General features: G+C 41.8%; 1 protein-coding gene across 2 annotated transcripts in view; it reads right to left on the bottom strand.

Moving 5' to 3' along the window:
• The window catches only part of HSF2 (heat shock transcription factor 2), a 32,252-nt gene extending 9,754 nt beyond the window's left edge, over nt 1–22,498 (bottom strand). Inside the window, exons 1-4 of one of the 2 annotated variants that reach the window (XM_075498658.1) lie at nt 22,392–22,498; nt 2,425–2,533; nt 2,073–2,200; nt 1,127–1,251 (exon numbers count right to left, since the gene is read on the bottom strand). In XM_075498658.1, the coding sequence (XP_075354773.1) occupies nt 1,127–1,251; nt 2,073–2,200; nt 2,425–2,455 (284 nt within the window). In that variant the 5' untranslated portion in view covers nt 2,456–2,533; nt 22,392–22,498. Of the gene's footprint in view, nt 1–1,126; nt 1,252–2,072; nt 2,201–2,424; nt 2,534–6,275; nt 6,511–22,391 lie in introns of those variants that run through there. The other variant, XM_075498657.1, reaches the window with a different exon arrangement.
• Between the last annotated feature and the right edge of the window lie 2,805 nt (nt 22,499–25,303).

The raw sequence follows: 25,303 nt of genomic DNA, 5'->3' as shown, positions 1-25,303 counted from the left end.
AACCATTCTAGCTTCTCATCTCTACAAATTGTCAGGTCGTTAGTCACTGGATGTCATTTGAGCCAAAGTCAGCCCTGCTCTGGGCAGGGGTTTGGACCTGATGGCCTTCTGAGGTTCCTTTCAACCCAAATTCGTCTATGATTTGAGAAGGCTGAATATGAACATTTTTACTCTAGACTGGCCAGATTCTAATAAAGACTCTTCCTAGACAAAATAAGTGCCTCCGAATATTCTACCACTCAAGTAATTACAACTGAAGACTAGAAATGACAGCATTTACTTCTTAAAACTTGAACTAATCAGTGACCTCTGCCACAGAGGTACACAATCATTTCCATTCTCAAGTTAATGTAAGTTAAGGAGTCCTGAGACAGAATTACTGTTGAGGTGCTGTGACTTACAGTGCATAAGCTCATGCTCATATATCCTGTCTGTATGTACATACGCTAAAGGACTAAGTAATTTGTGACACACATCCCTCTCATTGTTGATAAGAAATTGTCATTACTAAATAGGTAATAATACAATTCTAAAAATACTCTATTTACATTTGGATTTTAGATTCTGTGCCTGTCACTGTGAATGATGTGCATGTCACTGTGAATGTAATGAATTTCCAGATTAGATTTCTAAAGAGATTTTCATAGGCATTAACTCTTCCGCAATTTTTAGCGGTGAGGGAATGAAGACAACAATAGGAAAATAAAAAGCAATGAGCAAAGCCATTAATTGTAGTAAGAAAGTATAATAAGCAATTAGCACAAACCAAACTCTGCCTCAAACTAAACACAGTAACTACTTCAAACCTGAAGATGTGAAACAGCATACTTTATGCTAAGAGCTGAGCTGAATATTCAGCCTCAGCAGCATTATGGAACTATTATTAAAGGTGTTATTTAATTGCCCGCTACTAGACAGTTCTTCAAACACCAACATTGCCTATTACTTTTAGCCATATCAGAATATTCAATTTTTAATGCAATTCTTTTATTGAATTTATTTTCCTAAAGCAATATTTAAAGTTAGGCAATAAGAAATCAAGAGACATCTAAAATTAGGTCTTTGTCCGGTATCTATTATCAGAATTACTGAATTTTAAGGATCAGTTACTGATGGAGCAACTTACCTCTTCAAAGCAGACAATCGAGATTCAATAGTCTCTTGTTTAATTTGCACCTTTTGAGCACTACTGATAATTTTGGAGAGATCTTCCTGACGTATCTTGTTTTCTTCAGGTCTTGAAGAAGAAACCTTTAAAAGATTAGAATCCAGAAACAATACTTTCCTTTACTCATTGTTAACTATTATTTTATTTTGGTGATCAAGTATATTTTCTTCTAGTGTTGATAAACTACGCATTTAAGTTAATAATAAAACAAGCATCAAATAAAAAAATACAGAAACACACAGAAATGTCCTCTTACAGCTGTCACCACATTAGCTTTAGTTGTTACAAACATTTGTGTACATTCAGATTCTTCAGGCATTCTCCTAAGTGCTCTACTTCACGGCAACTGCTTCACAATAACCGAATGTTAGTAAGTACATGCCTCTCATCACAGTTTAACTTGCCATATTTCTATTCGATATCTATATTCACCTGACTCACAATAACAGCAGAGCACATTTCAGAATCACTTTTAGCAGCATAACAAATATGTTTATAGGTTTGCCCCCTGTTCTCTTTGGTGGAAAGTTTAAAGCTTACAGTAGCTTTGTTCTGAAACAAGCTACATAAACAAGCAGATTGTTATATTACTGATGGTGAAGTCAAAGCATGCTCTGCACTTCTTCCAATACCCAACTGCAAAATGTCATATTTGCGTAAGTCACTCATTTTTGCCACCTGTGAAACTTACTATAATGACAGCAAAGCAGGTTAGATAAAGGAGCCTAGTCAAATCCCCAAAATATCTTTAAACAAGTCAAGGTATATATGAGAGCAGCGCATTTTGCTTCCTCAAACTCCAAACATATTTGCTCTCACAATCCTGCAATTAAACTTGACGCGAACCTTGCTATTCATTCATACTTACTAGTACAGGTTTTCCACATACTGAGTTTTCACTAACCTTCCTTTTAATGTGTTCCAACAAGTCCTCCCGGCCCTGCTTAAAATACGGGTGCTGAAACTCTACTGGACCATCTCTCTCCTGTTTGACAATCCCAGAATCAACATGGACAACTTTACGGAAGCCATCTTTAAAAAAAGAAACAGAAAAAAAAAAAATTAAAAAAAAAATCTCAAAACCCACATTAAGAAATTCAAACTATGCTGTTTCAACTATCCTGATATCATTTTTTGAGGATGTGACAGTATCCTAGTTGCAGAGAACACAGGGCCACTGCTCAAAGGAAACTGTCTGTAACTAAACATGTATAGGATCTAGAACTATACCAGAAAGCAAAAACCCAAGAACTTACACATGTTTAACTGTCTGACAAAGCTTGCCATGTTGTTGTGCTTGAAGTACTTGGGAAGAATCTCTTTTGCGAATCTCTGTTCATCCAACACCAAGAAACTCTGGCCATTCTAAAATGAGAGAGACATATTAAGCTACTTAAAGACCATTGTAGAAAACATGCTGGGCTTTTAGAATTAATCACCAGATAGGAATGTTTCCTTTGTGCATGCAGTACGTAACTGATCTGCTTGCCTACAATTTTCCACAACAAAAAGTGTACAAACCCTGCAGTTGCAAAGCAACAGAGTATTATCAATTTACGTTGCTATCCATATCTGAAGGGGAACATCTCTATTGTTACTCGTTGCTTCCTCAAGAAATGAATTAATTGTTTACCAACAATTACCACAGTTTCACTACAGGACAATACCATCAATTTTGTATGTAGCTTCAAAGTATTGAGAAATCTAACAAAGAGACTGTGCAAAAAAAAAACCAACAACCAGCTGAGAGTCCCTTCTGCTTTCCAGTATAAAAGCACGATTAGTTTGATAAGACTTGTAGAACAGATGGAGCTGTCAAAGAGCCGAGGGTGTCCACCGGGTTTTGGAGTTACCAAAAAGGTAACCACCCAAGGCAATATCCCCCTCCTCCTGGGATGCCAATTGTGAGGGAGGACTGATCTTTTATTTCATCCACAGGCTTTGACTAAAATAGAAGGCTTAGCTCTTTGTTCTTCAGTGACTGTGCTCCATTAACTAAAGGACAAATAATTGGCTGAATCCAAATTAGCTACTTCAAAATGGTTTAGGTTTTGTCTGTATGTCCACAGTACTCTTGCCCTGTATTTAATGAGAAGCCTACCGTCTTCGACAAACGTCAACACTGATAGTGCATCTTCTTAGAAGCCCTTTAGTTCAACGAGTGACACGTTTCTTACCCCCAAATGCCAGCAGTTCTATGATGCCAAGAAACTTGAAGAGCCAACCATGAGACCATGCGAAGATCCTTGCCCAAGAGCTTGTTTCTGACAACCAGCAAGGATTGTCAGAAACAGGATTTATAAATGGCTCACCACTGGATGAGCCTAGGAGCTTAGGACTGAGAGGAGGGTAGGAAGATGAAAACTTTCCAGTAATGCCTACCTACCTCCTGCTGAGAATCAGTCTGTGGAAGGAAAAGAGGAAGCAAAGGAAAGAGCAGGAGCAGTTCATTTTAGCCAATGCATTAATGAACCTCACCAGCTGAAGGTACTGAAACAAGCAGCACTACAGTGACCTGTGATGCCAACAGACAGCTTTCATGTACCACCTCACTTTAACGTCACTTTGACATTGTTCAGGTCTAGCGCAGAAAAATCTGGGAAACACATCTACTAGTTCTTGTTGCCCTGACAGTCGTTTACAGCAAAGCTCTACAGACGTTAAGGCCTGACTTGAATGCACTGAAGCACTACTACATAGCTAAATACAGTTTTCAAGTCCTAGCATTACTGACTGCAGCATACAGCAATCTTCCAAGTACTTCACCTGGTACTCCGTGGATGTGTTTCCATGGACAACACATACCAGTGGCTTCACCGAGATATGTATGCAGGGAGACAAAATTTGACTGTTTGGTTTCAGATGGTGTTTATCCTTACAGTGTAAGGCTATGGATTTGTATAGGAGGAAAGTGAAATATTATAGTAACTGTACTCTTCCTCCCGTCTTACACTCGGTACACTTTCTGTAGCCCATAACATTGACATAATGTATTTTTAAAAGATGTCACCACTTGTGTATCAGGTGATCCCAATACCTTCTCTCACATAAGAACTGCTGGATGCTGATAACATCAACTGATTACTGGATCTTCCTTCCACAAACAGCCTTGCAGAATCTCAAACAATTAGTCTTTATTTTTAATTAAGAAAATAATACAAGGATACCTAATAATAGCCTTGGTGTGTTTACTTGAGATAAACACAAGCAATGAATTTGGAAAGTCTCCATTAAAAGCGTAAGGTGGCAAAACCGGCACTTCTTAAGCTAGACATCTGAATCTTCATATAGCCCTTAGCATCTCTCTTCCAGAAAAAAAGAAAAAAAAAGTTAGAAGGAAAAGCTGCTGTAATCTACCAAGTCTACTTGCTTCAGGAAGTTTTGGCTGAAGTTACTGGTAACTCATTACCAGTAAAATGTTTAAGACACTTCATCATTGCTTGAGCATTTAGAATAAATTCAGCTGAGAGATGCCATCTCAACACCACTTGAAGATGTTGATACAGTTTGAGAACAGAATTTTTTTAATATAAATTATTTTAACAGCACCTAAGATATAGAGAAAAACAAAGTTATTATTAAAAAAAAAACTGCTTAGCATTTACCTCAAGAGTTAAGATGCTTACTGCAGCAAACTTACCAGCCCTTCACTACATTGTGAGAAGGTGGTTACTTCCTGCCTTCTGATATTTTAAGGTACTTACAAACTTTGTGCTATGATAATGCTTCTTTATTATTCACTACAACAGCCTGCACTTGAATATAAAGGATTCAAGATGAAAGGACACCCAACTCAGGTTTTCCACTTTTTTTAAAAACAGTCAGAGTAGATGTATATCAACACGGCCACTGCACACGTTTAACCTGCAGTTCCCAGGAAAGGGATTTCAGTTACTGAAATAAGCAGAGGCAGATCAACGCTTGTGTCCCCCCCGTCGCTACTGACGGGTACCCAGTTCGACTTTCTCCAGAGACGCCCGTGATCCATCCTCTCCCAGCACACGGCCGGGATGGGGGGGTGGTGGGGGGGTGGTGGTGGGGGTGCCCGCTCCAGCAGGTGGACACAACACCCGGGAAGACGCCACCCGAGCGCAACAGTTGCCGGCCCCACGTGGCCGCCCGCCCCCACGCGCCCGCCCGCCCGCCAATGAGCGCGCGCCGCTCCCAGCCGGCCCCGCCGCCCCTGCGGGCGGCACACGGCGGCGCGGCAGCCCCCGGCCCCGGCCAGCCCCGCGACAGACGCCGCTAGATCCGGGCCGGTGGTGTCACACGGGGGAACAGCGGTCCTGCGCGCTTCGCCGACAGGAGACGCGAACACCCCCATTTCCCCATCTTCTTTTACCCCGGAGCAGGACGCTGTCACGCAGCCCCCGGCTCACCGAAGGCGAGCCCTGTTATTTACGAACTCGCCAACCCGCGGTGGAAAATCCCACCGCAGCTCTGCGTGTCCCGTAGTACGGCTTAATAAAAACTGCACACCGCACCGCAAAACCCGACCGCTCCCGGATCCCTGCCCTCCTCCCCAAGCTCCTCGGCGCCCGCCTCCCGGGGAAGCCCCCAACCTGCTCAGTCGGGGCCGGCAAACAGGCCCTCACACCGGCAGCCCGGGAGCGGCACAGGACGCGTCCTCCCGGTGGGCACCGGCACTCGTACTCCCCAGGTACCCGCAGCGGGAGACGAGGCAGCGGTCGAGGGCCGGCGAGGCGAACCGGCTTCTCCCCAGCAGCCCCGCCCGGGCTGGGAGACCTGCGACGGCTCTGAGCCCCGCGGCGCAGGGGAAGCCCAGAGCAGCCGCACGCCGGTCTCGGCCGGGGGACGCTCCCCCGGGTCGGCTGAGGGGAGCCCGACCAAGCCGAGCGGGCGTGCCCGGTTTTTCCGCCCTCCCTACGCGCGCCGAGGCCCGCGGCTCCCCGCCCGCCCCGACGCCGCAGGCCCCGCGGAAGGCCCGCCACCGGCCCGCCCTCCCTCCCCTAGCAGGCCCCGGGTGCCCGCCGGGGTCGGGAGGTGCTGCCGGGCACCGCCGGAGGAGGGGTTGGGGGGGGGCACCTCCCGCCGCGCCGCGCACGCGGGCGGGGCGGCCAACCGCCGCGGCTGGCGCGCGCCGCACCTGGCTCCAGGTGATGAGCTGGTTGCTGGGGGCCTCGCCCACCAGCGCCCACAGCTTGCTGAGGAAGGCCGGGACCCCCGCGCTGGCGGAGGGCGGCGGCTGAGGCTGGGGCTGCGGGGGCTGCGGCTGCTGCTGCTTCATTGTCGCTCGGGAGCCTCCGCCGTCTGGCCGGGGGAGGGGCGCAGGGGGAGGAGAGCCAGCCCGGTCTTCCCCCGCCCCTCCCCGCGCGCGCCTGCGCACCGAGCGCCCCCCGCATGCGCAGCGGCCCGCCGCACGTGCGCGTGCGTGCCGGGCAGCCGCCTCCCCGCCCCTTCCCCCTGCGCTTTACATAACGGCCCCACGTGCGCCGCCCTCACGTGCCACAACAGCGCGGGCCCGGCCGCCCACCGGCAGGGGCGGCGCGTGGAGAGGGCGGACGGAGGCGGGTGGGTCCCGCCCATGCGAATGTGGAGGGGCCAGGGCCAATGGGGGCGCGTTTCTCCCCTGGGGGTGGGGCCACGCGGTGGGCAGGGCGCCCGTTCCCGCCGGGGCACCGGGCTCGTGGCACGAGGCTGAGGAACAGCTGACGGAGACGGCGGGGACTGAGGAGAGCTCTTGGTCTGCAGCCTCTGGGGAAGGGCTTTCCTCTGTCTTCACAGAGGTCACGCAGGACAGAGCAGGCAGCCGTAATTGCAGGTACTGGGCTCCTCAGCATCAGGCCCGTTGCTCAGGGCACGCAGAGGTCTGCAGCCGCGGTGACAGCATCTGCTAAAATGTCCATCAGTCTCCTGCCCGGCCTCCGCGGCCCTATACACATGACAATCAACCCCTATACACCATGTGTTAAGAGAATGTTGAAGACACTATTACTTCCTTGGGGGTATCCCTCAGCTGAAGAAAGATTATGCAGTCCCTTCCGTTCAGAAAGTATCAAACGTAGTGGAGATGAAGACTGGCTAGAGCTGAAGCACCACCAAACAAATAGCCTCAGCACCATCCTCTTTGACCTACTGCTTGACTTCCAATTTGGCAAGTTACTTGCTAACGTAAGCATAGCTAGAGATGCCTCATCTATCATCCTCAAGCTTCTCATGGTTGCAGTAATAAAATAAAAAATAAATCTGACTTCCAAGTTTTCAAGTTCCTCAGTTTGATGACATTTTCAATGAAAATAAGTATAAAATTGTTCAGGTTTTTAAAAGCTAGTTGAAACAGTCACTTCTGCTGCTAGTTATCTCTCAGCAGTCTGCTCTTGCCTGTCACTGGGATCCAGGGAGGGCAGCAGAACAGGTTGGCAAGGTCTCAGCAGCAGGTTACAGGTGCAGAGAATGTGCCTTTTTAAAGACTACCCAATCCTATGTGTTTAGAAAGGTCTAGTAGAAAGGTTAAGAAATAGCTAGTCAGCTGAAAAAACACAGGCACACATAGCATAGTAAATCATTATATACATGATCTAAGAAAAAGAACATATAATGATATAATGATACAAGCGCAACAGAAGTATCCAAGCTCTCTAGAAAAAAAGGCAGTTCCTAAGGAGACCTCTCTCCAAGGCAAGTTGTGTTTAGATTTCAGACCTATTGGCTACAGAGACTCTGAAAAGAAACCAATTTAAATCAAAAGGCTATCTCTAGGAAAATAGCCTAATGAATGGTAAAATGCAATAAAATGAAATTATTTCCATACTTTACCAAGTATTTTGCAAAACTTAATCACAAAGTTAATTGCAAATAATTGTAAAGAAATTGTTCTACGGAACTAAACTAATATTTTCACAACAAATCCTCATCAATTGACAGTGTTACTGGTGTTTTATTTTGTTGAGAGTTCTCAAAAGAAGTCTCAGAATCAAGGTCAGCTTGATCTGCTTCAGTTTGCAGTGAGAATAAAGCACAATGGCACAGGAAAAAAATTGAGAACCTTTAGCCTGGTAGCCTGCAGGAAAATGAATTTAAATATTTCTATTTCAGGCTGCGTATCACACAGCTTCTCTCTTCTCATAGCATTAGCAGGCCACGACAGCCTGTAACAAACTCATTGACTGACACTTGCTAGACCATTCCTGAGGGGAGAAGTCAGTTACTCAGTTTATGGCTTAGCTTGTCAGGGTCAGTGTTTGGAATGATAAAACTTAAAAGAATGCGTTTTAAATTTAAGCACAAGTTTACAGTAATTGTCCAAGCAATTTTTCATCCTGGCATGTATGCAGCAAACTCCTACCAGGTTCCACTTAACTAGCTACAAATGCTAGATAAGCAGAGATAATATGGTTGTGATTTAATATGGACACAGTATTGCTCTCCACCTTACATTTTTTGTTTACAACATACATTTGAAAATAGGAGTTGATTTGCAGAATTGTTGGACAGTATTTCAAATTGTGCTTGTAAATGCTGAATTATTTCTAAAGGTAAAATGCTATATTACTATCTTTTGCTCAGACAGAAGTGGAACCATGGACTTAATTTTTTGTGTTTCACTAGTAGATTGAACACCATCTTGGTGAGAAAAGACCATTATATAACTTGATTTCCAACATCTTACAGTTGAGGGAAGTCTTTTAACCTTTGTTGCTAAGCCTCAGTTTAGGAAAAAAAATTTCTTTCAGCCTTAAGGCTTAAGAACTGGAAGTTATTAATTTAATAAATTAGCGTAAAATGTTAGCAATGTACAACTCAAGTAACCCTTCAATTAGTTTTTTATTATCTTACAAGGTCTGAGCACAAGGTAATTGCTTGCCTATGTTCATAAAGCTTCCTGTTACATTATTTTACAAGTCAGCAATTGTAGAACTCGCCAGTCTTTAACCCAGGGCTATTTTACTTCCCAGTATCTTCATGAGCCGTGCTATCAATCATCTTTTTCCACTCTGCAGTAAACTTTTCCTCCATTCAGCTTGCAGAATCTGGTAATTATCACTTCTGAGACAGGTCAAGCTATTTCAATCTTTCACAAGACAGTTCTTACCCTTCCCTCATCAGAAAAAAATGTAACACTGTAAAACTTTTTGGGTATTGGGAAATGTTGGTAGTTCAGAAAGAACAGATCTCTTCCCATATCCCTCAACTAACCCCTCGAGCCTCAGCAGATGCTGTTCCTCCCCAACCTTGTTCCCCCTCCCTAAGACCCACAGTCCCCGCACATGCAGGAGTTCCAACTTAGACCTAGTGCTCGGGGACTAAGAGTGCTGCCAACAGGGAACATCTCCCTTCCAGCACTCTCTTCTTACAGCTTTCATAGAGAGGCTATACAGGTAGCAGCCCCTCAAGTCTGGGCAGAAAGCCAAGGGAATAAAGCCAGTTATCTGTTCATATCACTACCTATTTATTTCGACATCACATATGCTTAGAATCACAGCCACCACTGGTCTCCTCCTCTCATGCTAGAGCAGCAGGCAATTCCTGCAGCAGTCCCGTACTCTCTTAAATAAGCTTTGGACACTGACAGTCCAGTTTTGATGTGGTTTAAGAAAAATAATTTGGCATGGGGACTCTTTGTTTGACAGCATACTTACAAACAGAGGTCACAAAACAGTCCTCATGTAACAGTACTTTTCTGACATGAACTTCACCTATCTTCTCTCACTTTCTATTTTCTTCCCCCTTAGTGGAATACACAGCAAGGGTCAACAGCCAAGCTTTCCTTACAGGCTGTTGCTATGGCTCTTGCAGTCTGAAGTGCAACCTGTGTGAATTCCTGTTACGTCAGACCCTGAGTAAAGCCTAAGACAGTTCCCCAAGAGATATCGGTCTATAGATTTTCCTTGAGACAAAGAGCATGATGCAAAACAAACGACTGAAAATGCCAAGGGAACCAAAAGCAGGGTGACAGATTAAGGCAATACTCTCCTCTTCTTGTGACCACTATTTGTCCTGACTGAAGTGCACGACATTTGAAGCTTCTGGCAATTATAAGGTAGTCAAGAACAACACAGTTGTCCTGTAACTCTCAGGCACACAGTGATTTGTGTTTCAGATCCAGTTATCTTTATTGATTTGTCTATATTGATCCCTGTGAAAGAGACAAATCAATCACTGAGCTTGCACATATATTGCCCCTGGAACAAGCACAGAAGGCCACAAGTAAAGGATCCCAAAATGTCTGTAGTATCAAACACAGTGCACAGCACTTCACAGCCAAATTTGATGCAAGCCTTCCATCTTTAAAAAAGGTATTATGCCACTTAAATCACCGAAAGCGTTCCTAGGAGTCCCAACTGTGACTGTGTGCTCCCCCCCTGCCCCTGACCTGACCTTTTCTTGTAACCCTGCTCAAGCGATAACCACCCATGGCCGTCATGATGGATGCATCCAGCTCAAAGCGGATTCGGGGGAGACAGATAACAACACAATACCCAAGGGCTAATTTATGACAATGTGTCTACCTAACCACAGTGCTGGTCAGTGTCTGACTTAAGTCAAGTTTGGAAGAAACTAACATTTGCAGCTGGTATGTAAATACAACTATGAGTCAATCATCTTACCCCCCATAAATAGTGAGCAGCCCAAGAGCCCTTTGAGCTCTCGTGCACAGCAGCGGGCTGCACGCCAGGATCTCCCCTTGAGCAGGGACGCCTCTCAAGGTGACTCCTCGAGACTGAGAGATTCCTTGCCGCAACACATCCTCGGTAAGTGACTAATAGCATGCTAAACTTTGAAATCTTACCTAAGTGATATAAAGGATTGATTGCGCACATATAATCCTTTAGACATAAACTGTTGACCAAGTCTGGGACTAGGACTGGATCTAGCCACACCTAGACTCCTTGCTGAGAAGGAGTTTAGAAAGCAAGGGGATCTTTTTCTGAACCTCATGACTCAATGGGGAGAGTCTCCCTGACAGTTTTGTCTGACCCTGTCCTCTATGCAGTAAATAATCAAGTGTACCTTGCCATCAAATCTTGTTAAAACACTGTCACACTGAACTTTGTTAACTCCCTATTCTATATCGATAAACTACATTTTTACTTCTCTCTTACAAGTGAAGTGCACTCTCACTCCATCCACGACACCAACTCGGCACATATTAGGATCTCCTTAAATTAAAAGTGGCCCTAAGAGTCCTAGCTTTAAGTTAATCCTCCTTGAACCTAGGACAGCCTTTGAGATTTCTGTGTTCATGATGAAACTGGCTAGAGTAGGCAAGGTAGATGAAATTTCAGAGAGCTTCTAAAGAGGTTGTTCTTCCAAAGCCAATATACTTTCAGTTAGTTTTATGCTGTCATGCACCTGATTCAAGTACTGTTCAGTTTTTTGGATGGGTAAGCAATCATTTTCTTCTTCTCTTCTCCACATGCCCTGCAGGAAAGGCAGATGGCACAGCCAGCACACTGGATATCTAATAGACAATGATACAATAAAGACTGGCAGTAAGTTTTAAAATTAAGCTACGATAACTGTTCCCCACAGTATATTTAAAAATTAAGCTACGATAACTGAAACCCACTTCTGTTTATGATCAATGGCTTTTTTTCTTGAAAGGAAAATTCAGACCTACATTTATTACTAACCCTCAAGGTATCTTTCTATGGAAATGGCACAGAAGTGGTATCCATTTCTTATTTGCTTATATATAAAGAATACTTGGTTTAGGCTTTTCCTAATTAGGCAAGATCTTCTATACTCCATGAAAGTGCTCAGTGTATCTTAAAAGACTATTTTCTCATACGATGAGGAAAAGAGTTACAAACTTGAAAAAGGTATATTTTAAACAAGCTAAGATAGCATTCAATTAAATGCAGTCAGTTTCTTTAACAAATGCAGTCTTAAAATGCTTAAAGCCATAAAAACCCCCACCTTTAAAAAGGAGACCAAAAAAATCCGAGTCTAAACCCATTTCTTAAGAACAAGTTCCAAATTCAGGCCAGATTATCTGATCTTCAGGCCGTTCTGCAAAGTTAATCTTTTTATTGAAGCTTTTGGAGGGATGGTAGATTTGGGAAAAAAGGGACAGAGGCTTCATGGGCAGCATGCCTGGCAGAAAACTTTATAGAAGTTTTAGAGCAGTTTGCTGTGGCCATGTGTTAGTAATTGTGGGAAAACAGTTCCTGTGGTAAAAAAACCTAAGCATATGTGCTCATTTGGTCATCCAAACTTCACACTGTTTTATTCCAAAATGAAAAGTAGATACAACAAATCATTAGCACAGTTTCCTGAAAATTTTGTTTCTTCAAGTAGGATTTCATAACATAGTAGTTATGAATATTATGGCAACGAAGGGCTCATAAATCAAACCGAGTAAGGCATGAAAAGAAGCTTTTATTTAACCTGAAGTTCAGCAAATGCATACTACATCAATGATTTAGTTATTCAAAGGCCTCCATTTCATGCTATTTCACATTCCAAACATTAGGACCTCCATAAAATAACTGTTCTGCAAGCTCAATTCCAGAGCATGGGAAAGCTTTCTTCAAAGAACATCCCTTGCATTGGTTTACTCTTATCAAAAGCACAAAGCACAGTAGAAATTCTTCCCAAAGTACCAGTGAGCAATTTTAACCATATATTTGACATGTAAAACTAACGGTGTTCTTCTGAAGTTTTAAAGTTAAGTTTATTTTCAAGAATAAATTAGATTAGTCTGCTGCTTAAGACCATTCAGAGATATGATTTGAATGGACAAAAACCACCTGCTCTGTGGTTGTAGAGTCTGTCATGTCATGTCTGCCTCCATGCTAATGGCCATTTAACAACTCTCTTCAGCCTGTTTAAACTGGAAAACCCTCAACTGAAAAATAGAACAAACCAAACTGGTTAATCTCTATCTAATTTACCTGAATCTAAACAGGTGGAACTGTAATCTTCCATGTCTGTGTCTAATCCACTGTTGTTCATTGCTTGTTCAGATTCCTGTAAGTTTTTATAAAAGAAAAACAAATTACTTGATGTCCAAAAATGTGACGCACATTACTAGTTTTCCTGTATTGTGAGATGCTAGAGAAAGTAATGACTTGCTGTAGTTTTCACAGGATTTGCTATTTCCTTCCCAGTTTGGTTAAAACTGCTGCTGTAGCAGCCACACACCACAGTTCAGTGGACAGCTGACGACTGAAATGTTATCTATGCTGCAACTGCAATTGCAGCTGTCATCACCTTTGTTAGTTAGTAAAAAGTAATCAAGCTATTTTTGAATTTGCATCAATGTTTTTTCCTCGCTAGGCTGCATATTCTTCCCCACACAAATTGGCCATGATGTTGAGAGTGTACATTAAAAAAGACAAAGCTGCAACTGGTAGTCTTCTGTATTTTGCAGATGCAGGAACTACATACAGACAGAGCATCTGGACTTCACAGTTCTGGCAGATGGTTTGCACATGTTTGGTGCCTTATCCTGAAACTTTAATGCAGTCTTAGCAATGTATCACTTCCTCCTCTAGATAAGACCTACAATCATATCCCAAAGTCACCTTCTTTAGGAACGTTACAAATAACAATTTAAGATTTCTTTCATTTCCCTACTCATCATTAAGGCCCTCCACTCAGTGCTGAGGAACAAGCCTCAGGCTATGGTGCTCTGTATTAGTGACAAATATTATGAACCAGAATCTGTACTCTAAAGCTGTATACCGTGTTGTTCTTTCACCAAGCCAGTTACACACAGGGAGGACCGCTAGGACATTCAACCTGCAGATTTACTAGTTATATTACTAAAGAAGCCCCATAAACAGAACCATCTTTTTTCCCCTGAAGAAACAAAGCTTTTTCCCCACGTTACTGTTCAGAAACTGCCGTCCTCTAGTTCTCTTCAGCTAGGTGCTGCTCCTTCAAACACATACAGAGAGAACACTGCAAGCAACCTCAGGACATAAAAGGCTGTAGTTTGGTAACATTTTCCCCTCCCTACCTCCCCCAACAATGCCATGTTATTCAATCCTTTCCACTCCCTCCGTGCTGTGATAGCTCCTGCACTATGCTGCAATAACTATTAGGTCAAGGCAAATTGGATTAAAAAAACACACATAAAGAATAATTCCTTAAACACCTCGGGGAGAGTAAGTTTTTAACCTGTATCAGTTCTATAATCCAGTTCAGGTAATTCAGATGCAAAAGCAGTTGCATCATCCCAACTGAAAGAATGGTCTAGAAGTGGAAGTGAAGAGCTAGGAGGCTCGAGTTAAGGCATATTATACTTCAAGATTCTCTCCTCCCAGTGAAGGATTTATGAGGAGCGGTAGACTACAATAAAAGCAAGACAATTGTTTTCTAACACTTTAAATCACAGGATGCAGCACAAGTCAAACCATATTCCAAGTGCTTGGTCTTTTCCTGATCAACACAGACAAATGCCAAAACAAAATTTCTGTCAACAAGAAAAAGAAAGTATTAGAAACAATATAGCCTTGGGTTATAAGAAAGCTCTTTATGTAAATAAACAGCAGGCAGAAGAATACAGTATTTTCTCTTACTAGATGTTCTTGATTTTCACAGCTTCATTCCAATGTCCGAGTACCCAATCTGCATTGGATGGATGTATTCTAGAAGGAGAAGGTAAACCTGGGTGTAAGATGTGTGTGATAACACAATACATCATTTCAGCCACAGAAAAACCATACTTTCAGACCAATTTTCTTTAAGTTTTTTCCAACAGTGAAAACAAACGTAGGAATGAAATCCAAACGCACAGCAACTCTTCCTCTAGTTTTAGAAAACACCTTAAGTTGCGGAAAACATCAGGGGTGCTTTCTATAGAGTGTACCCTTGCCCAGCCTTAAAATACCACTGGTGTGCTGCCTTACGCTCACTTTCTTACTTGCCTCCCCCACCATTTCCAGGGAAGTTGCATCTGTTCTGAGGCCAGAAGAAAGATTAATTTTTTAAGAGATTTATCCAATCCCATAAATTGCCTCTTTAGCAAGCCTTTACACTTAAGAGATTTTCTGCCCTTTTAGCTTGCCAGTTGCCTTAACTTTTCAAAATCAGTTTCCCGAGCTTTTCAAAATCTTGGTTTGTCAAGATACTCCTTCCTAGTTAGTGAACTTGAACATTTTTATTGCAGTTCGTTTTATTCTGACCCTGACTAAAGCAGATCTCAGGCTTAGGAACTTCATTATACAGACTAGTTTCTTTCCACGACTATTCAGCAGAGTACACCAAATCCAGCTGGCTTCAAAAATTTTCAAAAACAGTTGAAAGTTTTATGATTAATGCTGTAAAAGCTGTATTTTTAAGAGGACAATTAAAATGGTATTATAAAGCTAAGACTAAATCCTGTTTCCTGTATGCGTTTCTATTGAAGCCTGTAGGAGATATCGTGGAAGCAATATGAAAGCATTGTTTGTGTAATAGTTTTAACACCATACTAAAAGCAAAACCAAAACACAAAATGTACTCAAACATGCAGTCAGGGTAACCTGCAACAAAATACAGAAAAAAACCCAATGTTTCTCTCTGCCTATAGACCTAAAATTACAAGTCTACTGATATTTCATTTAAAATTTACAAAAACCTGCTGTTAGATCTGTGGAGTTTCACTGGAAAAAGAAAAAAAAAGTATAACCTGACAATAGCAGTTTGTAACTACACCTAAATCAAGATGATGTAACTTGAAAAAAAAAAAAATCACTCTCATATTGTGTACACAGTTGCCAGGTGACCATAAAGCGCAGAGCTCTCCTTTCAAACGTTCAAAGGCAGGGAAGGCCATAAATCTGACACATGGGCTCTAACCATGGTTTGCACAGGATGACTTTCTGTGAAGTCTTTTTTACCCTCATTATGAGGAGGGGTGTTTCTACTTAATATCCATAGGACAGCACTACCAAAACCAGCATCAGGTGTGTGTTCAGTACCCCCTGGCTCCTGACCCCTGGTAATGGGGTTAGCATAACGAACACCATTTTATAAGACAATCAGCCATTCTCTGGGACCAAGCAGGTCATGTATTCGTTCCCTTGCCCTCATTATCAGGCCCTGAAGGTCCTGTGAACCAAGCAGACAAACCAAACAGATTTCTTCTTCCCCTCCCTACCGTCCTCAAGGTTCCTGGGAGCCAGGCTGATTACTCCCTTCCTTGCTGGCCTTGAACGTCCCAGGCACACGGCCAGCCAGGTGCTGTTGATGTCCCCATCACAGAACAGGGAAGCATAACAGCACACAGAGCACTGTCTGTAAAATCAAGCAGTTACAAGTCCCAAGAGGGGAACTTGGACCAGAGGTGCTGCTGGACAGCGAGACCCGTGACCCCCCTGGTGACCAGGGACGCTCCACTGTCATCTGCTTCCTCCGAGGACTGAGGGAGTGACTCGTATTCTTTTATACAATTTTTTGAGTCTAGATTATGATTGTTATATTGATACAGCAAACCACGTATTAAGATTTGACCTGACCTGCAGAGGGTCCAGGTGATTAGAAATTATAAGTTCAGCTGTATTACAAATGCTGTATTACAAATTGTACAACATTGATTCTGCTTGTAGAAATGCTGTGCCATTCTAATCACAAGTTCTGTACTATACTAATCAAGCTTTAATTGTAACTACAGCTTAGTGCCGCCATCATTCTGCCAAGGATCCCTAAAAGAACCTGTCTGTCCCCTTAGGGTCGGTTGACACAGGTGTGGATACATCAGGACTGAACACATGAATTCAGTTTGCATGTATGCCATACATATCTCTTCTAAACAGTAGGGATGCCCAAGTCTTAATGAAGACCTTTGTGACTGGGCCAGCGACCTACTTTCTCTCAGGCTCAGGGGGACTGCAGACCAGTCACCTCCTGTATCATGGTTCAGCACTTGTCCCCAAATACCAGACCTACTGTTTCTGCATAGAAAGTGAACAAAGTGTTCACCATACAACCAGCCTGAGAAGTTCCTATGAACAGTCCATAGTCAGCTCAGTTCTCCTGGAAAATACTGTTTTCACTGTCAGTGTAGAATAAAACAAAGGACCAAGAAACTTTCCTCTCTTCTCTGAAAGATGTGGCAGCACTCCGAAGAGGCTACTGTCACCTCCGTAATGCACCAGTCCACATCGTGCCCCAAGCTGCCAAATCAGTTATGCTAATGGTTGAGCCTTCCAGATTTAGTGAGTGTTAGTTGTAGGACTCCAGCTTCTGACTCATCCTCACTGACAGGACAGCTGGAGAGGTTAAAGACACCCAACAAAGGCATTTTGAGTCACCCTGCTACCTAAAGTATAGAATCAGTGGGATTTTAATCAGAGGCGAACCCTGTAAATACCCATTTGAGATAATTCACATAAGCTAGACACTGCTATACTTCACTAGCACAAGGGTTTGAAGAAAAGGCTGCATCATAGAGGAAGTTAATATAAAGGGGAGTAGACAGACATGCTTTTACAAACAAGTTTGGGTAACCCACCAAGTTTTGGATACTGACATGCCAGAAGTGGCACGTTATCCACTGGTATTTAAGACTTACTTTGCCGAGCATTCTGCCAAAGAAGATCCAAACCTGGATACAATACTCATTTGAGTGTCGAAGGGTTCTGACTTAGCATCTGCCTTGCTGACCCAGATAAAGCAGCCTCAATTCTGCCTATTTCTTCTTTCTTGATGGAACCTAGGTTTGCACCAGTGATATGATGGTTTCTGCTCATCCCCGAGCAGCTGTTGATGAGAACAATATACCCATTTACTAGTACAAAGCTGTCTATACTGACTCAAACACAGCACAGAATTCTCACCTCAAAACCTTTTTTAGCCTGGGGAAAAAAAAAAAAAAATGAACTGTGTTAGAAAATGCTGATATTAAATACAAAAGTATTACTACAAGACTGTGGGTGTGTGCTGCTCTACTATTTAGGTACTGATCTGGAACTGGTAAAGAATACAGAGATATTGCTATGAATCAACTGCTTACTCAAGATGTTTTTTTAAATTTATACATAGGCGTTGACAGACAACACTAATTTAACTACAGTGTTACTGAATGAAGCATGTCATATACTGACAACAGAAGATTTAATTTTTTTTTTTTTTTAAGAATAAAATTGTTTGTTGCTGCATAAACGAGTAAAGGACCAACTCTTAAACCCAAGGATTTATACTGCAGATGGCAGGAATCAGAGGCTGACAGGCACTGTGTATGCCTGACCAGTTCTATTTACTATTTTACCTCTTTTCTAAAGAGAAAGCTTCCTAGGGAAAGCTGTCAGAGCACTGGTAAAAATGGAAGAACCATTATATCTAGCCCTACCACCTGTTTTCCCTTTTTCAACTGTGGGATCACAAGATCTGGGACTCTTGCTTAACAGTAGTTTAAGTTCAAGGCTCCGCCACAGCAAGCATTACTCCTAAAGTACATTCAATAATCCTGAGGAGCCCACTGTGAAAAATGCAACTTGTGAACTACAGACAACTAAGTTTGTTAATATTTTTAAATCAATAACCACTGAGGTAAAGCAAGAAGAGGTGGCAACCTCTGCTGCTTTGCAAATATACAGCATTTTATATTACAACATCCCAAAATAATAGTTTTGTCTTGGATGAGGATTATCAAATGAAAATCGCCCGCCTCTAAGAAAATATAACTTTCTAGCTGAATTGTGTCTAACGGGCATGTATCCTCTTTTAGGCTCCTTCATTTCACAATGACTTGGAAAAAAATACTCTGATTCTCCTCAAGTCTGACAGAACTTGTTTTACACTGCCTGCCCTAATCACCAAGTAATCTTCTGATCTTTCCTCTCTGCAAAACACTAGGCATTCTACAGGAGAAAATTTCAGATTTGCTCCCAAAGATGCTCTCAACAAATGTGACAAATGCTGATTTTAGATGAAAAGCTTCAAAATAAGATTTTAGTTAAAAAACAGAGGCTACTCGGATCTTGGGGTGGTGGTGGAATGTGTTTGGGCCAAATACACCACAAAATTTTATGTTTGATTTTTATTGTTAATGACTTAACACATCAGTATCATTTGATGCACTCTAAAAATGTTTATAGGCAGATGGACTGCAAGGAATGTGAGCAAGGAAAGCCAGCTCATGCTGTAGGGAGGAACACACAGTTCTGGCATACTAAAAATAAAAAGAAAGCATTAACACACCATATGCTGTGCAACAGCAAATAGCGTTATTTAGAAATGTTCCAATAAAAGATAACGATGGCAAAAGTTCAGACCTACTAAAAAAAAAGGTGACTTAAGCCAGCCACATGCTTCACTGCATAAAATAAACATGAGTTTTATCTAACAATTTAGTTTCTTTCATTTTACACAAACCTTAGGATAACATACCCAGTTAAAGAGTTTTCCTTGTTAACAAAGTTACTAATCATGCCAGACAGGAGTTGAAATACAACTGGTGAAGCAAATTTTAGTTTATACACAGCCCATGACTATTTTTTCTTAAATGACTGACTTATCTTGCACCTCAGTTGTAGTATCTTTCTATGGAGTAAGTTCTGCTTTAACCTCTGCATTAGTATTACTGTGCAGATGCACATTCTCTCAAGCTGTATGAGTAAAGCAGTAAGAAAGGGAGAAGGTCTTTACTAAAGCAAAGTATTTTCTTGTAAGTAAAATTCTTTGTTATCACAAAACCACGTAATTTCAACTCAAGTAATGTTATTTTCAGCATTTTTGGAAGCGACAGGCAACATGGGTGCAAGAACATGGGTGCCTCTGTGTGCATGCATAGTGAATAGTCAAACAAGCAAGCAGTTGTTTTCCGTAACTTTAAACTGAAGATAGCAACCAGGACTGCATTATTTCTTAGAATGCATCAGTTAATGATCTTGCAAATGGGGAGAAGCCTATGGAGACTTAGGAGACATAACTCTTTTTAAGCAATAGAAACACTTCAAACTGCCACACAATAGACAAGGTCTACTGACTGTAGCATGGAACTGGGTGAAAAACTCTAAATTTAATGACACCACATCCTTGTGCAAACCTTAATCTAATTTTCACTGTGTTTATAAAACAGTGGTAGCTTCACATACCCTGCAGCAGAAATGTGGAATCAGTTAGTTACACTGAGTTCTTCACAAATGGCAGCAAGCTTCTCAATCTCAACCTTGTTGAAGTGCTCACTCATACTGTTAGGGGAAGGACTTGGGGGTACTGATGGACAAAAAGCTGGACATGAGACAACAATGTGGTCTCGCAGCCCAGAGGGCCAACCGTATCCTGGGCAGCATCAAAAGAAGTGTGGCCAGCAGGTTGAGGGAGGTGATTCTGCCCCTCTACTCTGCTCTAGTATGGTCTCACCTGGAGTACTGCATCCAGCTCTGGAGCCCTCAGCACAAGAAGGACATGGAGCTGCTGGAGTAGGTCCAGAGGAGGGCCATGAAAATGATCCGAGGGCTGGAGCACCTCTCCTACGAGGACAGGCTGAGGGAGTTGGGGCTGTTCAGCCTGGAGAAGAGAAGGCTGCGGGGAGACCTTACAGCAGCCTTCCAGTACTTAAAGGGGGCCTGTAGGAAAGACAGGGACAGACTTTTTAGCAAGGCCTGTTTTGACAGGACAAGGAGCAATGGTTTTAAACTAAGGGAGGGCAGATTTAGACTGGATTTAAGAAATAAATCTTTTACAATGAGGGTGGTGAGGCACTGGAACAGGATGCCCAGAGAGGGAGAGGAGGCCCCATCCCTGGAAACATTCAAGGTCAGGTTGGATGAGGCTCTGAGCAACCTTATCTAGTTGAAGATGTCCCTGCTCTTGCAGGGGGGTTGGACTAGATGACCTGTAAAGGTCCCTTCCAACCCAAAGCATTCTATGATTCTATTACTTATTTGGTCTTTTGCTTTGTAGCAAAGTAGTTAAAGCATGGAATCAAAACAGGACATCTTTAACTCCAGCCCATCAGAAAACATGGAGGGAAATGCAATAGACTTAATCCATACTAAAAAGCTTCAGTAAATTACCATTCTGCAGTTGAGCCTGTGAGGTAACCTGACATCAGTGAAAACATATGTCAAGGATTAAAACACTCTTAAGCATATTATAGAAAGGCACATTTAAAACAAAAGATGCATGGTTCAAGTTTGTTAGATTTTACCTGACAGGTCTCAAGTATTACTGAACTGTCTGAAAGAACTACAGTTGATTCAAAGCAGCAAACAGTGACTTCACATGTCTTCGTTTTGTTCCAGAAGATATATCTCATTAGCATCTCAGATGGAAGTTTCAGAGTCCACAATGTATGTTTTTTCTGGTATACCCATATGCTGAATACTACTTAAATTCCCTTTTAAAAACATAACTAGAACATTTGTTCTTAATGCAACAGAGGAGTTGCACTAAGAATTGGCATGTGCACTCGCATCAGAAACGGAGCCGAAACAACAACATTCCCACCTCAAACTAACACTGAACCCAAGCTGTCATTCTGAAGGCTTTGCTTTTGTTTGTGGCAGAACTCCATTCACATTTAGCAGCAAGAACTAAAATACGTGTGTCTGACGGCTCATTTGGAGCAACTGTTGGACCACAATAGCTTACATCCACTGAACACTTTCCCCTCACCACTGCCTGCTTCTGCTTTAACTCCACTTCCAACACAAACAGAAAACCCAAACAAACAAAAAACCCCAAGACTCACTTTTCAACTCATAACCTGCCAAGTGAAAGGGACTAATACTCTGAGAATCAGCAAGCCTGTAAAGAAGTAGTCTCCACAGAGACAGAAAAAGGGTCCCTTTTCTCACCCTTGTTCCTGTCAACATAAGGCACTGCTCCCAGCTCCCTCATATCTGAATGGAGCTTTTAGAAGCTCCATTTCTTCTTCTTAATTCATGAGTAGAGGTAGGCCAGAAAGGGAAGGGCGGTGGCAAACTTTTTTGAACAATCTCATTCCTCTTTTCCCACATTCAAACATATGGAATGCCTACTAACCCTTCCCAACATACACTCCTGCCCCACATAATAGTCTTCCTTTCTCCTACTACTTTACCCAGTTTTTAGTTCAAAAACAGCTAACACAAACCAGCTATGACCACAAGCTAGAACAAGCTGAACCAACTGCCATGAACCAAAACAACTTCAGCCATGGCTGAAGGCAAACATGAAACAAGGAGGAAGGATATTAGTTTGACTTGCTTAGAGCAAAGCAGTCCCCTCACTGTTACACAGAGACCAGCAATGCTCAACTCCAAGATCACTCTTTTTCCTTGCTTAGATAGACCTAAGAATTCTGGTACTGTTTTCCCCTTAAAATTAAATGCACCACTCTTACTCTTCAGCCATTCTTTTCTATGTCCGAGATCTGTCTGCTCCAACTCCTCATTGATCAAGGCCACCAACTCCAGCTTGAACTTTGTTTCTGCTTCCTGTCCCATCACACCAATTCTTCCAAACTCTGAAAGAAAAAAGGCAACTCAGTGATTGCTTGTAGGCAAAAAACCCCAAACCTTTGTCCTATACCAAGCTGTCATTTTCTTTGAAATCTTTATTCAGTGTAAAACAAAAACAAAAAAAATTCAGTTATATGGTCCTATTTAATTTATTACACAAGGAATTATCCCAGTTAAGTTTAGGTTATTCAAAGAATGTGAGGAGGAGACTGCTACAGGCCAAACCAGGGAAATGAGGATACCTAATGACAATACTGAATAACCTCCAAGATGTCCTTGCTTCAGCATTGCTAAAGGGACAGAGTGGATGGATCTCCAGTATTTTGCTCGCTCTAAGTGTAGGTATTACACAGTATGAGGGCTTTGAACTTCAGTCATTGATAACACGGATTTGTTGATCAACATCAACAAGGATCAAGAATAGGCTTCCTAACACTGTATTTTCAAATTCAGAAATTTCATACATTGACTTTACCAAAATTACTTTTCAAGAGAAAAGTGAATTATCCATGACATTTAAATCATAATCACTACATTTAACTCAATCATTTTTGTCCTCTTAGTTGTTTAGTGTTTTTATGGGAACCTTTGTAGGCAAGCTATCAACCTCATTATCCAAACAGCTTGACCAGCAACAGCTTAATATCTGTCATGGAAAGGAACATGGTCTTCTGATGACTACAGCTGTAAGGCCATCAAGTTATTTTTCTACTCTTTCAGCAAGGCACACTATTTTTATACAGTCCCTCAAAACCCTCTCATCTCTGAAGGCTCCAAACTCCATTTCAATCAATACTTTAATTGTACCATGAGTTTTCAATAAATAAAGCTTTTCAAATGAATCCAGAAAACACATCTGGCACCTTAAAATTCAGTAGGGAACCGAATGATCTGAGGTAACAATCCCAAGAATATATTAAAAAAAAAATATGTTTTCATTTAAGTACATTCTGTCCTCGCTTGCTAAGTTACAGCCCCATACAACTAGTATGTATAAAGATTAAACTCAAGTTAAACAACATTCTTTCTTAATATTTCAGGTAAAGCATTAAGTAGCATAGCAGTACTTAATGTAGTATGTCTTTCAGGAAGTTAATATTTTCCAATGAGTCTAAAAAAAGCTAATTCCTCAATTTCCATGTATTGAGATTACTGTGCTAACAGTATAGTGTGACTACTAAAATATTTTTCTACTGCTCTGAGGTTCTTCATCGCAAGACTGAACAAATGCCATTTCAACACTGTACAATATTAACTTGAATGCTTAAAAATAAACATATTCTCAGGAACAGCAATTTAGAATGACCACATGTAGGTAGTAAGAATTACTGTCAAGTAAGGCATAATTTCAGAATGCCATGAAGAATGTGCTTTTTTCAATCAGATATTTGACCCTGAAAAATACACATCACATTAGAACTGACCGAGTTAAGCTTTTTTTTTTTTTTTTTAATTTTAAAAAACCCAAAACATTTAAGACTACCCAAAAACTGCACTGGTACTATGCAGAATGGGTCAAGAGCACTCTTACAGTAACGTCCCAAAAGTTACTCCATACTTATACAGCTGTATACATTCCTTACTGCTTTCATATAAAATTATTTACGTCTCACATTGGTAATAAGAAAAATAAACACACTGTAAAGACTCCATTATCTGCATCAGTGTTGTTCTGTTTTAAGACCATGAAAAGCAATGATGATTATTACCAAGCTAAAAAACTAGCAAGAGTTAGACCTCAGGGTAAAATGAAAAATCTCTAAGGGAATTCTTTCTCTACACCCTTAGGAAGTGCCGAGTAGTACTGACTCTATACTAATTAACTACTGTGCTCATTGTAACATCTATCCATAAGCTACAAATTCAAGTGTAGACCCAGTGTAGCTCCAGCTATGGCAAATCAAGTATGTGCTGAACACCACCAGTTACTCTAGAGAAGAGCTGTAAGTTCTTGGGGTTTGTGGTAGAACAGTTACTGGCTAAGAACATGGGGGACGGGACGGGACACATGAGACATTTTATGGGAGTTTGAGACCAGTTGTTTAAACCAGTGTCTCAAGTGTGTGGATCATGAAGCACTTTTAAGGGACCTGCAAAAGATAGCTGGTAAAAACAAACCTAAATCTGTTAATATTGCAAGTGCTATATGTCTATGTTCTTATCCATCACAAATTTTCCAGGAGTTCCATTCAGAAAGAGGCTTGAAACAGATTTAGACATAGAATACAAACACTATGAAGTTTACTATGTTAAAAAAAGTTCTGAAAAAGGTTTTCCTCGTTTACAAGCACTTCTATAGAAGTATAAAATTTAAATCACTCAAATAGCTATGGAGCAAATCCATGATTTGTAATCAAAAGGCCTTTTAAGTAATTGCTTATCTTCTTGAGTGTATTTTGCAAAGGGGATAAAAACCCACTACTCTCACATTTAGATTACTTCAGTATAAGAAAGGAAGCATTTCCCAGACTGGATCTGACAAAAAGAGACTAGAATTCTAAGAGAAACCTATAGGAGATACCATTTTAATGACACAGGTCAATGCAGAAAAACACCTGAGTCAGTTGTTTTCAGAAAGTTACGTTTTACCACCTGTTTCACTTACTGCTTTTGTGGCAGGCCTAGAGTTTGACTGTAAGACTGTAATGCAACATTTGGGGAGGGGGGGGAACGTGAACTGGAGAACAGACCACTTGCCACTCAATAGTTACATTAAAAATAATCCTTCCTACATCAGTTTAACTCTAGATGTTCATTCATAATCAAGGCAAGCAACGCGTCAGAGATTGTTTGT

The sequence above is a fragment of the Mycteria americana genome, chromosome 3, assembly GCF_035582795.1.
Source record: "Mycteria americana isolate JAX WOST 10 ecotype Jacksonville Zoo and Gardens chromosome 3, USCA_MyAme_1.0, whole genome shotgun sequence".
In the NCBI taxonomy this organism is placed as follows: Eukaryota; Metazoa; Chordata; class Aves; order Ciconiiformes; family Ciconiidae; genus Mycteria; species Mycteria americana.
Note: the sequence above shows the minus strand (reverse complement) of the source record. Positions and strands in the feature narration are given on the sequence as shown.